The sequence below is a fragment of the Equus caballus genome, chromosome 9 (genome assembly GCF_041296265.1).
Source record: "Equus caballus isolate H_3958 breed thoroughbred chromosome 9, TB-T2T, whole genome shotgun sequence".
In the NCBI taxonomy this organism is placed as follows: domain Eukaryota; kingdom Metazoa; phylum Chordata; class Mammalia; order Perissodactyla; family Equidae; genus Equus; species Equus caballus.
Genome location: NC_091692.1, coordinates 31,753,566 through 31,770,292, shown reverse-complemented (window position 1 = coordinate 31,770,292; position 16,727 = coordinate 31,753,566). Strand labels below are relative to the sequence as shown.

At 38.1% G+C, this 16,727-nt stretch overlaps 1 protein-coding gene across 4 annotated transcripts in view; it reads right to left on the bottom strand.

Moving 5' to 3' along the window:
• The window catches only part of ST18 (ST18 C2H2C-type zinc finger transcription factor), a 98,205-nt gene that overhangs the window by 53,305 nt on the left and 28,173 nt on the right, over positions 1–16,727 (bottom strand). For 2 of the 4 annotated variants that reach the window (XM_023648623.2, XM_023648625.2), the window contains exons 5-6: positions 9,331–9,530; positions 961–1,752 (exon numbers count right to left, since the gene is read on the bottom strand). In XM_023648623.2, the coding sequence (XP_023504391.2) occupies positions 961–1,752; positions 9,331–9,530 (992 nt within the window). The remainder of the gene's footprint in view (positions 1–960; positions 1,753–9,330; positions 9,531–16,727) is intronic. The other 2 variants (XM_023648624.2, XM_070221550.1) reach the window with 1 other exon arrangement.

Sequence of the window (16,727 nt, the reverse complement as noted above, 5' to 3'; positions counted from 1 at the left end):
TTCATTTCTGGATAAATCTCATCAATCAGAACATCTAAGCCATGCTAACGCATTATTCTTGTAAGCTCTTTGGGTCCACGATCTTAATTTTCTCTAAGATACTCCTCGTCTAATTCTGTGGTCCTCAAACTTTAGGGTGCCCAAGAATCAGCTGAGGAATTGCCTGAAAAAAATGCAAGTTCTGGAGCAGTGAGTCTGATGGGATCCTGGAGATAATCATCTTAAACAAGCCCTCTAGGCACTTACGGACCATCATCTGCAAAACTTCGCATATCTGTAGGAATCATCACCAGGCTCATCTGGTGCACGACTTGGGGTGAGGTTGTGGGGGAGTATCTTTATGGGCCCAGGGGACACAAATTCCCTAAAGTCTGAGGAACAATTTTTAGGTCTCCAAGCACATTTACTCTCTCATTCAGGTTTGGCCCAGATATTTTTGGACCCTGAGTTAGAGAGCATGTAAAAGCATAGGCTTATAAAAGCATTAACATCCAGTTTTATCCTAAAAAGGATCAGAGCATCCTGCCTGGCTTGCAAGCAGCTTGAAATTATTTTGAAGCTCAAAAGGAGTCAGACGATCCCAGAAAGAAGATAGCAAAGAAAAATTAAATTTCTAAATTGATCTGATTAATAAAATGATTTAAAATCCCATAAGTATTAACATACTTTTAACATGTCCAATAAAGTACTTTTAAAAAAGTACTATATATTTTTTAAAAACAGTTAAATGAAAAGAAATAGAGGCAATGATCCCTTTTTTGTGTATGAAAACACTGCAAAAGTGACCAAGCTGATCTGAGAAAATCTAGAGAATAGGAAAAAAAAAGTTTACTTTATAATATAAATTAGTTTTTAAATCACGTCTTCAAAAAGCTGTCTGGAAGAAGCAATCAGATCTTACTAATTTTTTTCAACCCTAAACAATTTTATCCCTAAAATAAATGCAAAAATATGTCTTACGTTTATTGTTAAAGATTTGTCTTCCACCAATGTCAATAACTTTGGTTTGCCTCCTTTCCCCTGCTAGATGCTCCAGCAGAAACCTGTCCAAGTCTTTGTAGGTGTTATGGAAAACACAACCTTGCTCAGCCTGCAGAGCAATTGCCTGCTCCAGCAAACTTAAGTTTCCCTTTGCTTTCTCCAGGTCAACAGACTCTTCTGTCATCGCTGCCAGGCACTCATTATCATCATCCTCAGTCCCAGGGAACGAGGGCTGGGCTTTGCCATCCAGTGGTTCCATGTGAGCACTCTGGGAGTCTCTCCTTTCTGTTTCAGAATCACACATGTTTTCACAAGAGATATATTTGTCTCCTTCAGTTTTTATTTCGGGAACTTCCAGTAGGTCTTTCCTATTATCCACTAAAATATACTTTGGGACTCTATGTGGTTTGGTTTCTTCTGAGAAGTTGGAGCCACTGTCCCAACCATTTTCCGCACTCTCAGAGTTACTTTCATTGTCATCAGAGGAGCAGAACCGTAGCTGGGAATCCTTGATTTTGTCTTTTCCATCATCGGAATGAATCATAAAGCACTCATCTACTTCATCACTCTCTGCTTTTAGAGACTGGATGCCGCTGTCATTTAAGTTTTCATTTATGGTCTGGACAGATGTATTTTTTTCAAATTTCCCCAAGTGCATTAAAGATTTGACCATGAGCTCTTGACAACAGCCATATCTGTCTTCCTTCCCACTGGAGTTTTCTTGTGCAGTTGAATGAAGGTTGTCATCCATAGGTTCTATCATGATTTCTTCTATGGGAAAAGAAAACCAATATTTGAAAAAGAGCAAAAAAGTATTTTAAGGAAGTTGCTCATATACATATACACAAACACATATGCATATATAATATGTGAAATATGTGAATATATGGGCTCTATCAATTTTATAAACATTGGGGAGAAAAATATACATCCTCTTAACAGAAAACAAAGTAGGGGCTGGCCCGGTGGTGCAGCAGTTAAGTTCGCATGTCCCGCTTCTCGGCAGCCCAGGGTCGCCGGTTCGGATCCCGGGTGCGGACATGGCACCGCTTGGCAAACGTCATGCTGTGGTAGGCGTCCCACGTATAAAGAAGTGGAAGATGGGCATGGATGTTAGCTCAGCACCAGTCTTCCTCAGAAAAAGAGGGGGATTGGCAGCAGTTAGCTCAGGGCTAATCTTCCTCAAAGAAAAAAAAAGGAAAAACAAAACAAAGTAAAACTTAGACCTTAATATTCTGAGAATTACCTTTAAAGAAATGAGCTATTCAAATTTTCAGCATATTAAGAGCTAAGTGCTTCTAGAGTGCTGAAATAAATACTTAATAACAGTGCTGAATGTGAAATTATTGTTACTGTACCTCTTATATTTGCAAATCTTAGCCAACCAGAAGGAAATCAAATATACATAACACTGTACATTTTAAAAGAAATAGTCACCAGATTTCTCTGTTACATGGCAATGCATTTTCAAAGCTTATTTGGTTTATGTTCTCTAGCTCCAAAGTTTCTCAAACATGCTTTCAGATTTTATGGAATGTGAGCTAAAATATAAAATACATCTACATAGAGATGATAACTAAAAGAATTGAAATGAAGCTTTCAAGACTTCCTAAGTACTTTCATAATTGTCACACGAAAATTCTATGCCAAGGAAAATATAAGTAAATGGGAAAATTAGCACGATCAAATAATATCATAAATAGTTACACATTTTCTGGCCTGGAACTTGAGTGCATTTGTGTAAAAGGAAATGAGGCAAGAGGTAGGGATGGCTGGAGGATGTTGAACCTTAACTGGTTGTTCTCAGTTCAGGGCCAATTAGAGTCTTGACAGTCAAGAAGCCTTGTGACTGAGAACAAGTCCCCAAGCGCCAGTCTGTCTTGGACAGTGCGCTGGGTCTCTGTTGTTTCAGTGCAGTTGTAGTGTCACCTCCTTTCACTATCAGTAATGGCCCAGCTGGGGTGACAAATTGCATACATTTATGTATGTATGTGTAATACATACATTGTATAGATACATGTATGTACAATGCAACTGACTATATATATACATATGGTCAGCCTACCCAAGCCTGTCCCAGCGCAAACACACCAATTGAGGGTACAGATTCTCTGGTGACCTAGACCTGGCCCAGCATGAAGGGTGGTTTGGGGAGCATGATGCCCAGCACACACCAGGCTGTGAATTGCGCCAGACAACCCAGCAATGATCCCTTGATATTCACTAAGACAAAAAAAAAATAAGCAGGACCATTTCTGTCTCAAAAGGCAGGGTGGGGGATGGGAAACACAAAATAATAAGCCACGTTAAAGACTGTTAAAGACACCAAATGAAGTGCATTCTATGTTAATAAACATCTTTGGAGAGAAGAAAAGCACAGCCATCCCGTGTGAGGGCTGTGGGAGAGGGTGTCTGTGCAGAAGACAATGTGCCTTTCTGTGTTTCATTTGATTTTTTATAAACATTGTCTCTGACAAGGACACTCAAAAATACATCTCCATCATCTTCCTTTCTGGTAATTATCTCCCTAAATCAACACTGGACTGCCAGGATCAAGTAAATATTGCCATAGTAACTAAAAGCATTTTTGGATGAAGGGAAGAATTTAGTCACAACACTAGCCCCTTTAAATAATGCTGATTATAGGGTGCAGTCTTTTGTTGGGATCTATTCAACATAAACTGAAAAATTTAACATTTTACTTCCTAGAAAAGAGGCTGGATAAACAAGCACATAATATTTGATAGGATGGTCTATCCTCTCCTGAATTCATATCGGAGAAACTCCAGGTTTAAATAATATATTAAACATAGTCTAAAATGCAAATGAAGTTTTTCTCAATATCACGGTTGGCTATTAAGAGAAGTGTAAAGGGTTATGATAATTTTAAAGTATTATGAACTACAGAAAACAAATAAAAAGCATTTTCAGTGAATATGCTCAATTCATTGAACTATTCTCTCACTCCACTTAACTACCCACATGTGTACAATAATGATTTATAGACATTATACCTAATTATGCATATTTGGGCTGTGTTAGAGTGCTAACAAAAGCTCTCGAAAGCAACAATTACCTCTGTTGCTTAGCTACATAGTTTAAAATATTCCTATTAAGTGCAGATCACCAGAGAGGCGGGAGTGACAAAAATGCACATGTGCACGACAATGCATTTCCCTGTGCCGCTGCCAACTGCTAGCATTTTGGGTCATTTCCAGTTTACATAATTGTTTGGTTCAACTGTTTGTTATATGCTAAAAGAAAATATTTATTAATTATTCTTCAGAAAAAGAGGAGTCCTGCCGATAGAGGTGCCTGTGTGCATCGCACGTGATGGTTTCCAGGGATGTTCTGCAAACGTGCAAACCAACTTTCTGTGTACCCACCTCTCTCTGGTTTTCACTGTAATTATAAGAAAAAAAAGTTGAGTTAGCGTTTGAACCTGACAGATCTGTGACGAGGTGCTAGTTTCTCTCAGCTTTGTAATGGGCTTCCTACATTTTTTATGCCAGTGTGTTTTTATTTTCCCTGGTGGCCTGGTGATTTATCTTGTGCCTTTGTCTGAAATAGCTAAAAGAACCATGCCTTTAGAGTTAGAGGGACCTAGGTTTGATTCTGGGCCTGGTGCTTGTCTCTGTGCGAACTTCACCGGGTTCCTTAACTTTTCTGAGCCCGGTCTCCTCACTCGCACAATGAGGCACACTGTGGAGGTTACATGGGAGCACATGGAAAGCAGGTGACACACAACAGGTATTCAGTATGTGATGGCTCTCTTCTCCCTTCCCAAGATACTATTTTAGAAGATAATAACTGCAGAGGATACATGACCCCCTCCACATGAATAAGCTGGGACCTGTTTTTCATTTAGAGTAAGTAGTGAAATTGACCCCTGCGAACGGGCATAGTCCATAGTGTGGAAAGGGCCAGCCCAGGTGACCACCTGTGCCACCCATGTTATGGCACGGCTCATCAGCTGCTGTGGGAAACTGGAGGGTCAGTGCACAATGCACAACATGGAGGGAAAACCTCTGTGGGTTTGAAGTCTAGAGACTGGGGTCGTGTGATCGACCCAGCACCACCTGCCTGTGTGACCTTAGGCAGGTTGATGTCTCCTGAGTCCTGGGTCTTCATCTTTAAACTGATGATGATCCAATGACTGGATGATCCAGTGACATCTTAGGACAATAAATTGATGTATTCCTGGCATGGTATTCAGTTATTTATTTCATTTAATCTTCACAATAACTGCAAGAAAGGTACTTTCTACTCCATTTTATAGAAGGTACACTATGGTTCCAAGGAGCTAAGGGCTTACTCAAGATCACACAGTTAGTCAGTAGGACGGCTGAGATCCAGACCCAGGGCCATGTGCCTCCCAACTCTATGCTCATCCCTCTGAAACAAGCTACCCCCAGTCCTCACAGCCTAGGAATGTCCTATGTCATGGCTGACGTTTACAAAATGCAGCAACTCTTAGGAGAAACCATTCAGAATACTAATAGCCTATTATTTTCCCAAGTTTGGATATTTTCAAGAGTGAATCTAGTAGGAAGATACTAGAATACATTTGTCAGTAAAAAAAAAAAAAAGATCCCTAAATTATAAATAAAAATATGTAAAAACAAATACAACAAAATAAAAACTAATAGATAACCCGACCTCAACTTTCTCCATACTGTGACAGTACAGGTCAGAGAATTCCTAGGGTGCATTCTTGGGGGCAGTCAGAGAGGTGGATAGCTACCAAGCACAGCCCTTTCTCTGTCATGAGGGCACTTCAAAGTATGGGGGAGGGGGGAGGAGCTGGAGCTGGGACGACACTTTCTTTGAAGAATGAAAAAAATAAATGTTTTTACCTGATATGTGAAAGTTCACATTTGTTTATTTTATTTAAACCAAAATCTCAACTCTAAAGTGTCTGGTAATCCTAGAATGTGTATGCTAATGGATTCTTGCATATATGTCAGCTGTTCTCCATCAAACAGCTTAAACAAAAGAAATCCTATAAAAGTTACGGTTGTTTTTAATTGCTTTCTTTCCCCCAAATCCCCCCAGTACATAGTTGTATATTTTAGTTGTGGGTCCTTCTAGTTGTGGCATGTGGGACATCGCCTCAACATGGCCTAATGAGCAGTGCCATGTCTGCGCCCAGGATCCGAGCTAGGGAAACCCTGGGCCACCGAAGTGTGATAAAAGTTATGTTTTGAGAGTTTGACTCCTTTAGTATAATTGGATTTTATAATAGTTGGACTTTAGCTCTGTTTTTGTAACTATTTAAGTTACTTTTATAGGTAAGTTAGTTTTCCAGGCCTCTTGAATATATAAATTTTGCTGGGAATAAAAGCCCTAGAAAAATGAATTTGTCCTTGAAAGTTCTAATATTGGAGTGGCTTATCCTTCATTTGCTATTTGTTGAGCGATAATACATGTTAAAAGTATCATCCCAGCCCCTGGAACTCCTAATTTTCCCAAATCATGAGTATATGGTTATAAACTGGAGACTCCACACACTTGGTTAATCTCACTTCAAGGTAACTTTTCTTTTCCTTGTCTGCATTAGGAAAGCATGTGCTTGTCCTACCTCCTGGTAGTACTACAAAAGCTTGTCTTCTGTTTGCCCCGGTAAAGAGGGTGTATTTACATGATTTTGTCCACATTCTCTCCTATAGCCCTTAATGCCCACCTGAAGCTCTTTGAAAGACAGCCAGTTGAGGGTATGGGGTGTAGCTTTGCCGTTAAATGGATTCAAGCTCATGACCTCAGCCTTTGGGAGCACTCTCTTCATTTTCTGAACTGTCCGCTGAAGACACAATTGGGCACACACCTGACCACGTAAAGACCTGGGGATACCCAGAATAAATAAGATGATAGATGATGAAAAGCCCTTGCACTGGGCTTGGGCACTAACTCAACTCTCTTTCCTTCTGCAGGATGGGAGCTAACTTGCTTGAAGGACTGAAGACAACTTAGAATTTTGCTCTTTTGACCAGGGATAGGAGCATCTGTGACTTGTCGTTTCTGGAAATGTGACTTTGTGATTTGACGTTGTAGAGACATTGCTCAGGCTGCTTTCTAAAGGTAGCCAGAGCATGGGGAGAATTAGACTGTGAAGCACGGTAAGCTGGGAAATGATGATTTTGTTTGCCCTTCAATTGTTTCCTAATTATCTTCTTTCCAAAACCTACAAGCTGCATTACTTTAAGCATTAAATTTCTTTGGTCTTCAGTGATCTCATCTGTAAAATTGTGACCATAATCATATGTACCTCATATCATTGTTGGGTAGATTAAGTGATATAATTTATGTGCCTGGAATATATTAAGAATTAAAAAATAATGGCCACTACTGCTGTAATTTCAGCATATTCATTATTATTAGTAGTGGTTCTAGGACTAAATATAAAAATAGTTAACATTTGTGAACCTGCAAATTGATGTCCATCAATATTTATAAATGAATGTTTAACTGAGTGCATTTTGACGACATATTTTCCTGGTTAATATTAAGCATCTATAATGACCACACAACTACAATAGAAGGTGGGAAGTCAGCGGATAGATACAAGTCCTTGTCCTTGCAGCACTTCCAGGGATATGTTGGTGTAAAAGAGGCCCATTTCCTTAAGCATTTGGCAAATTAATGTCAGCCAGATAAATATACTTCAAGTCTAATCACTCTGATTCAAAGACTTTCCCTAATACTAGATTCAACCTTCAGTTTTCATGAATCAACAAAAAAACTGACCAGCTCAAGGAAACACGGATGATTATAATTTACAGATGAGCCATGAGGTTTTTTTTTAAAGATTGGCACCTGGGCTAACATCTGTTGCCAATCTTCTTTTTTTTCTTCTTCTTCTTCTTCTCGCCAAAGCCCCCCAGTACATAGTTGTATATGGTAGTTGTAGGTCCTTCTGGTTGTGCTATGTGGGATGCTGCCTCAACATGGCCTGATGAGAGGTGCTAAGTCCATGCCCAGGATCCGAACCAGCAAATCCCTGGGCCGAGGAAGCTGAGCGCATGAATTTAACCACTTCGCCACGGGCCGGGCCCTCACCATGAGGTTTTAAGCCATATGCTAAATACAGAAAAGCCAGAACATTTACTTAGATACTGTCAAATCCGAATACAACTCTGTTTTAACTACAGAATCTCAAACTACTTGCAAGCTAAGATTACTGGAGATCTAATGATTCTGATCTATGTGCTCACTTAATATGCTGTAAAATCTTTTCCATTAACACCTATTACTATTACTATAATTCTATATGCAATAGGTATTTATGATCTAAGAATCTTGTTGCTGTTGGTTTGTATAATATATCCATCTTTTCAATAACTTATTTAGTATATTTTGATTCCTTAAAAAGTCACATTCCAAAAAAACATGTGTTTAAGAGAACATTCATACACTTAATTTTATTTTCTAATAAGTCAAACTTTAGAGTTCCATTTATTATTTTTTCCATAAATTTTTGAGATATTTTGCATGCCCTCCAATTTCAGCCTCATGCACAAAATGGTTAGTGATAGCCCAACCCCTGGAGGCACCCTGACCACCAGGGACTAATGGGAGCAACTGTGAACTGGTGAGAAACACATTCTAAAATTTCAGATAGTAACTACATATTACTTAGCATGCAAACAGCATTTGATGAGTGAGTAAGGAATTGAATTCATGAAATATCACATGTGCCTAAAGGTAAATTAAAATTATTTATCTTGGAAATAATGAGCACAGTGATAAATTTTCTACAACACATCATTTTCCTCCTGAAGGAGAATCTAGGTTGCCAACTTGAAGACCCTTCTGCAGTCCATTGTTATCAATACTTATTTAAAAAATGTTGAAAATATTAAGGTCACTGTCCACCTGGACTGGTCCATGTTGTTATTACCAATTATATTTTGGGGTGCTAAATATGTTTATAAAACAAAAAATAAATGTTTTACTTATATATGTCATATCTTAAATATCTTAAAGCTTAAACATGTCCTTTTATTTTCAAGGTTTTTTTTCAGATATTAGACATCCACCCTATTAGGGAGTCAAGGTATTCTTCAACTTTAAGGCTTAGTATCTTTTCTTTTCTTCAAAAAGAGGCAGAGTCCAACCCAGTGCCTTTGAAAATGGACTCAAAGCAAGGACACTGTTTCTTATCTTTAGACTCTCTACAGTTACTGGTAAAAAATTACCCCTCAATAAATGGATGCTGAGTGAAATAAATGATTGGTTTTGCTTGCAAACTGGATAAGATTTTACAACCAAACAGACTGTATGTTCTACAGAAGTTAAGACTGGTTTTGGTGCTAGGGAGTAGATAAATTTTGGGCCACTCCTTCTTGCTACCTGTGGTAGGGTGATCGTTGGTTTCCAAGAGGCCATCATCCTCCTCGGCCTCTGTCTTGTGGTCATATTCTTCTTTGCAGTCTATGTTGGGGCTGTAGTGTCGGGGCTTCATTAGCAGGGATTTTCTCTTGTTGACTGGGACACCCAAAGCCTGCTCTTCAGCTCTCCTCTTCTTCGTCATGGAGCAATCATATGCAGCACTGTAGTATTGAGGCAAATTAAGAACATAATAAAATAGTTTACTACTGTCTACCATTTGACTTTCATGAAGTATAATCCAAAGCCTGTGGAAATTTGGAATGAAAGGTTTAGGGTTAGTTGTTGGCACTAACAAAAACAACCCATCTACTGAGTCCATTGAACTGTGTGGATTCTATTTTACTGCCTATCAGAAGAGTTAAAAAAAAAAATCATCCTTAATCCTGAGTAAGCGTATGTTAATCTGTGCTTTGCTTGGCACTACAATGAATACCCAGGCAGGGATGAAACAAGATTTGCACTGGCTTGCTAATCCTAAGAAACAGCTAATGTGAAAAATATACCACCAGATACAAAAAAACGTGTCCAGTATGAATAAATCACAAGGTTTTTCAAATAGTTGTTTGCTACCCAAGCTGCTTATCTCTGCCACAGTTGCACATCAAACTTGAGATGCCACATTCTAGGCTTTGACTTGAAAGAAAGGAGCATAAATGGAGGGGACAAACTATGAACATTCAATCAACCCATCTCCAGTGACCATTAAAAAAAAGTGAAAAGATGCTACATTCTGCCTTTTGATTCTCGCCCATTTGGCACATGGAACAAAGAAATAAAAAGAGGAGAAATATGATTGGATTTCACAAGAATGGACAACAGTTTATCCTTACTCCTGTTCTCGTATGGTTTTGTTGGAAATGCTCCTGAGGGTGACCCTTTCAAAGTAGATTTTCTACATATAGCTCACTCAGAATTAACGCAGGTCACTCTATGTGTTGAAGTTAAAACCAATGTTCTCTTGGCAAGATCCAGGAAGACCAGAGGGTTTAGCCAATCGTGACCATGTGAGAGATATTTACTAAATGCTCTTTGAAGAAAAATGCAAGAGCTTTAGATGAAAAGATCCAGAGAGAATCCTATACTCGGAGTAATAAGACATTATTTACTCCATCTCTAAAAGACGACTGAATAGTCAGTAAAACTACTAAAGAGAAAAAAAGCCTTAAATTGTTCTCTTAGAAACATCAATGCAAACATGGTAGCCCATTCATGAAAATTATTTGATTATAGTCATATGGAAATTCTTGAATTTAGAAGAGTAGATTCAAAAACTTCAGAGGAAAAAAGTGCTATTCCTTCTAGGGAGAAGAACGATTCTGAAGGAGAGATAATTCAAGAGGGTTAGAAATCTCTCACAAAAAAATTAAAAATTGGAGAATTGAAAGTTATCCTGAGGAAGAGAATGGTGAAGTTCCTAAATAAACTAATATGCTTTTGCAAAATTTCTCTGACGTGTCCTAATTTAAAGTGACCATGTACGAAAGGTGGAGCAAAAGAGAATATAATCAGATGACCATGAAGATAAAAACATGCCTTTATAAGAAAACTGCAGAAAGTGAAGACGTACATGGCCTGAACCTGCTGGTTTGTCAAGGAAAACAGTCTACAGCATGTGGTTACGATGTAATGAGAGCCAGCACAGAGAAGAACTGCCTGTGCGGCTGCCTTCTTTGTCAAGGAGACGGATCTTTTTGAAAGTGGAGGGGCAGGAGAAACATACCAAATGGGGATAAAGTTCCTAGGTATGTAAAGAGCATTCAAGAAGTTCCCTAAAATAGTTAAAGTCTCTTAAACCAAGTAAATTTCCATTGAAGATGTTCAGAAGACATACAAGTAAGACCGCTAAACCATTTTCTTGAACCAAGAAGATTTACAGAAAATGAGAGGGGCTTCTGGCAAATGTCATTCAGCAGAAAAAGAAACTGGACTCTAAAACCCATAGCAGCTTAAGCATACCATTGGTACTTGTATAGGATTAAGAAAGTTTATTAAAATTAAAATTTTTCAGCTCCAGGAAACATTGATTGAAGAGACCCGGGGTGGTCAGTGCGGGTAGCAAAGAACTGATCAGTCAGAAAAATGTCATTTCTTTCTTTGATGGTTGGGGTGATGAATGAAGCTAAACATCTATTACCCATAAGATCCTTACATACTTTATCTTGTTAATATTATTATCCATATTTACTTATAAAGACAAGTAACATTCTCAAAATCACATTACTGGTCATTAGTGGGGCTGGTATTTTAATTCTAGTCTATCGGGCCCCAAAGTGCATGCTCTCTCCTACATGTTGCCAAATCAGAAAAATGAATTTAGATAATGTCTGTATGCATTTGACAATTGGGTGAAGTAGTACCTGGATAAACTAGCCTCCTCTCCAACAAGAAAGAAGCTGCTCACAAAAGGGCTTTGCTCAGTGACTCAGGTGCAGATATATAGGATACTCACTAAGTTTTTATACTGGAGATTATACTGAGTTGCAGCAATGAAAAACATGTTGCAAAATGTAATTAAGACCTCAAAATGTCCATAGTCTAGAACAGTAGAATGAACCTAATAAGATGATGTTTAATGGTAATAAAAATCAAGTTCAGTATTTGAGTCCCAGTAATAACTGTGCAAGGATGAAGGGGATATGTAAGGTTTTTATCAAAACCTTAAAATAGCTTAAAATAAATTAATGTATTTGATACTGTGTATGAAGTGCTTTAAGTGATATTAGCTGCGTATTCTGCAACAAACAATTGAATCTTTTGGAACACCAAATTCCTCATCTATCAAACAGGGATAATAATTTCTCTATCACATGTTGTGGGTAAAGAAGATAACATCTGTGCTGACAGTGACAAAAATAGGTCAAGATAGAGATGTCCTGACTCCCTGCTCAGTGCTCTTTGGACCCCATCAACATCAGGCTGCCGCTGCCTCTATGCAACATCACAAACTCTCTCCCTGGCACACGGCACGGATTTGTGCATGCTTGTATGTCCATAAACGCATTCTACTTTTTTACATGTTATGTATATTTACATAAATTACCTTAGATTTATACATAACATTTGCTTTAAATCTCACATTCTGTGCATTTCTCTGTTGCAAAGTAGCCATGGCCCAGGCAGCATTTGGAGCTAAAATGAAAGGCTTTATAATAAATATTACCCTTTGTGTGTGCATGGAAAATGGTCCCTTTCCCTAGTTTTCCCTGAGGGCACACTATTTTGGCTTTATTGTGACACTTCACTGTGACACTGCAATGAGGGAAAGCCATGCTTTACATGTCACTGAAAGAAATGCCACAAAATGCTAACATATCTTCTCAAGGTTGCCAGAAATAATTTCCACTGGGTTGTGTTTTCCCATCTGCGGAGCTCTGAAATGTTAAGGAAATAAATGAGCTCTATTATCTATATTTTTCTAGTAGATGAAAATGAAAGAGAAAAAATACACTCAGCTCAGTATTTATTGTTCTATTCAATCAAACTGTTGCTTTAAACATCCAGAGTCCTCCAGGGAACTTTATCAACGTGCCAAATACCTTTCAACATCATATTTCATATCTGTGCTTTTGGTTTTAGTAAAATATCTCTAAAAGATCTGTATTTTTGCCTGAGAGAAATTTTTGGTTACAAATCTGAGAGAGACTTCCATTTAGAAACTCGAATTCTAATTTAAAATAGTATTCCCTGTGATGACAACATATGGCTGAAATTTTATTGAAAGAGTGATTGAGGAAAACAACACTTAGATAACATTAATGATAGATGCAGTTCTGGGGTTCATTGACCTTTCAGGTTTCAGAAAAGAATACGATGGATTAGGGGACTCGGAATGCCCCAAATCTGTCCGATCAGCACCAGATCCAGAGCCATTTTCCACAGTAATGAACTCTCAGTGCAAATTACTAGAAGATATGGAACAAATCAAAAAATGTAAGTGCAGTAATTGATATATTTTGAGCACATCCCCCCAAAAGAATAAAATAGAAAAATAAATGGAAGTTTTGAATCCCTGAGTCCAAGGAAACTATTTACATGGCCCACATTTCTGTGGAAAATTCATAGTGGGTATTCCACTGATTTCCTCTAATCAGGCAAAATACCACAGACTCATGGAAAAAAATATGAATTTGAATTAAGAAGATTAGCAGGAAAAAACAAGGGCATGATGATTGAAAAAGAAAAAAATTAAACTATTATTTTCAGAGACATGATTGTATTTGAAGAAACTCCAAAAGAATCTACAGATAAAATATTAAAATAAGGAAGTAAATTTAATGAGATCACTATTAAAAATTATTTAAACTTCTATAAACCAACAATGAAAGATTAGGAGAAAAATTTTAAAATAAAATCTTTTATAATGCATAGAAATATGAAATACTTAGGAATAAATCTAACAAAGGTGTGTAAAACCTATACAAAACAAATAACATTTTCAGAAAATTAAAGAATACCTAAATAAATGGAGAAATATAAAATGTTCAGGGAGTAAAAGGCTCAGTATTGCAAGACTTCAATTCTCCCCAAATTTATCTATTAGATTCAATGCAATCCCAAACAAAATCCCAGGAAGAAATTTTTTTTTTTTTTTAGAAATTAACAAGTTAATTCTAAAATTTGTGTGGGAATGAAAAGAACCAGGAGCAGCAAAGACCACCTTGAAGAAGAACAACAAAGTTGGAAGACTTACAGGCTTGGATGTCATAGATCTACAGTATTATGTTTTTCATGGATCTACAGGACGTGAGATAGGGTGTTACTGGTATAAGCATAAACAAAGAGACCAATGGAACAAAACGGACGTTTCATCTTTTGGGTTCAGAAATAGACTCACACCTACATGGCCAATTTATGACAAAAGTGTCATTGGGGAAAGAGTTGTTTCCTCAATGAACGGCACTGAGTCAATTGGATATCTCTCTAAAAAAAAAGTCTTGACTTCTACCATGTAGCATACAATTCCAGAAGAATTATGGATTTAAAATATGCATTACAAACAATAAAGCTTCTAGAAAAAAATGTGGGACAACATCTTTGTGACCTTGGTAAAGACTTTTTAAGCAGTTTACAAAAAGCACTAATTTATAGGGAAAGACTGATAAATTAGAACACATTAAATTAAAAACTTTTATTCATCAAAAGATACCAACCAGCAAGGGAGGCTTCTTATCAATATTCTGTTTCTTTATCTGTTTACACAGCAAGTTCAGGTTCTGAAGATTCATTGAGCTTTACTCTTATGATATGTACGTGCTTCTAGATATATATTATACTCTTCAAAACAGTTTTTAAAAGACCAGTAAGAGTTTAAAAGTAACCCGTAGAGTGGGAGAAGGTATTTGCAATTCATATATATGTGTATATATATATATATATGTGTGTGTGTGTGTGTGTGTGTGTGTATGCATAAAAAGTTATATACAGAATATATAAAGAATTCTTCCAAGGAAATAAGAAAATGATAATCAATTTAAAAAATAGGCAGAAGGCCTTGCACATCACGAAAGAACTGATGCATAAATGAAAAGGTACTCAGGCTCTGTCATTTCCAGGGAAATGCAAAAACATATATTGGCTTCTTGGCTAATAAAGTGGGAACCGTAAGTGGAATCCTCTAAAACTTCTTCCTTCTCATCACCAAAATAGTAAATCTAAAACATCATATTCTAGACGGAATGGCAAAGATTAGAGCCACCCTTGAAACTTAAAGGATGCATAGTTGGTGGTCCTTGTAATTTTTCCATTAAATTCACCACTGCGGACTCTAATATGACTGAGCCTGGTGATTAACAGTGGACTACCACAAATTCAAACCAATAATAGTTCTACTGCAGCTGCTAAACCACAATACGGGATCTTTGCTTTAGCAGATTAACGCAGACTCAAATACATGTTTTGCAGTCACTGACATAGCAAATACCTTCTTTCCCATCTCTATCAGAGAGCAGAACTGGGAGAAGTTAACATTTCAATGATCATGTTCTCATCATGTTAATGAGAACAAATAAGCAAGAAGTAGCAAGTATTTTAGAAGGTTTGGGTGGGACATAAACCAACATAGATTCAGGAGCACAACGTATCAGTGAAGTTTTCAGGGACTAAGTCACCTAGGTCATTCCAGATTTCCCCATTTATAATAAGGGACAAATTATTGCATCTCATGCTTTCCACTGCTGAGAAGGAAGCACAAGGCTAGATTGGCCTTGTTAGATTCTGGGGACACCATATTCCATGCTTTGGAATACTGCCCTGACCCATGCTTTGAGTGACAAGGGAAGCGGTCAGCTTTGAAAGGTCTGAGGAACAGGTCCAGGCTGCACTGAGGACAGCTTCACTAGTTGGACATAAAACCTGGTAGAGCCTATGGTATGTTTTGAGGTATCTGTAGTAAAAGGAAAAGATGCTAGTGGAGTTTATGGCAAGATCTAATGGAAGAAACACAACACAGACCCACAGGTTTCTGGAGCAATTCATGTCATTTGCAGCAAAGAATTATACACTACTTGAAAAACAGCCCAAATAGAGACAGGATCCCCAACCATGAGGTCAGAACTGACCATCACGAACTGGTTTCTGTTAGATCTGTCATGATGTCAAATAGGCTTAGAAGTAATCAATCATAGGATGAAGGGTCCAAGATTAGGGTGAAGCAAGCCTAGAGGAAATAAGCAAGCTATATGAGCAGATTCCCATGACACCCACCACTATGGTAGCAGTACCTCACCCTCAACTGCCATAGATGGGGCATATGTAGGGCTCCCGAATATCAGATATAAAGGAAGAAAAAGTATTTATAAGTGGGTTGGCTCAGCATCTGAGTGCAACCTGAAAATAGGTTACAGGTCACCACTTAAGGGTGGCTCTGAAAGGAACAGAGAGAAGAAATCTTCCCAAATGGAAGAGCTACAGGGAAGGTAGGGGTGCAACTGGTCTTCCATTTTGCATGGAGAGAAAAGTTGCCAAGGTAAAAAAATATACGGACCCACAGGCAAAGTGAACAGCTTAGCAAGTCAGGCAGCGACAAGGAGATGAATGGCTTAGCTGGAAGATGAGGGACAAGGAGGTACGAGAAAGAGGCATATGGGTGGGTGGACTTATGAGAGTTAGGATGCAATGTGAAAGCCTTTGTCTTGCATAATGACACCCATCAGATAGCATATACCAAGGCATAAGCATAAAGCCATCAACCAGAGAGAATGGCCTGGTCAGGAGAAGCCAGCCAGTCAGCCTCTGTCTTCAGCTTTCACATGCTGGCACATTGGAGTCATTAATGGTGTAGACTTAGTGGTGGGAATTGAGGCATTGAATAGGCCCAACAGCACGGGCTTCCACTAAGACTGATTTAGCTACTTTCTCAG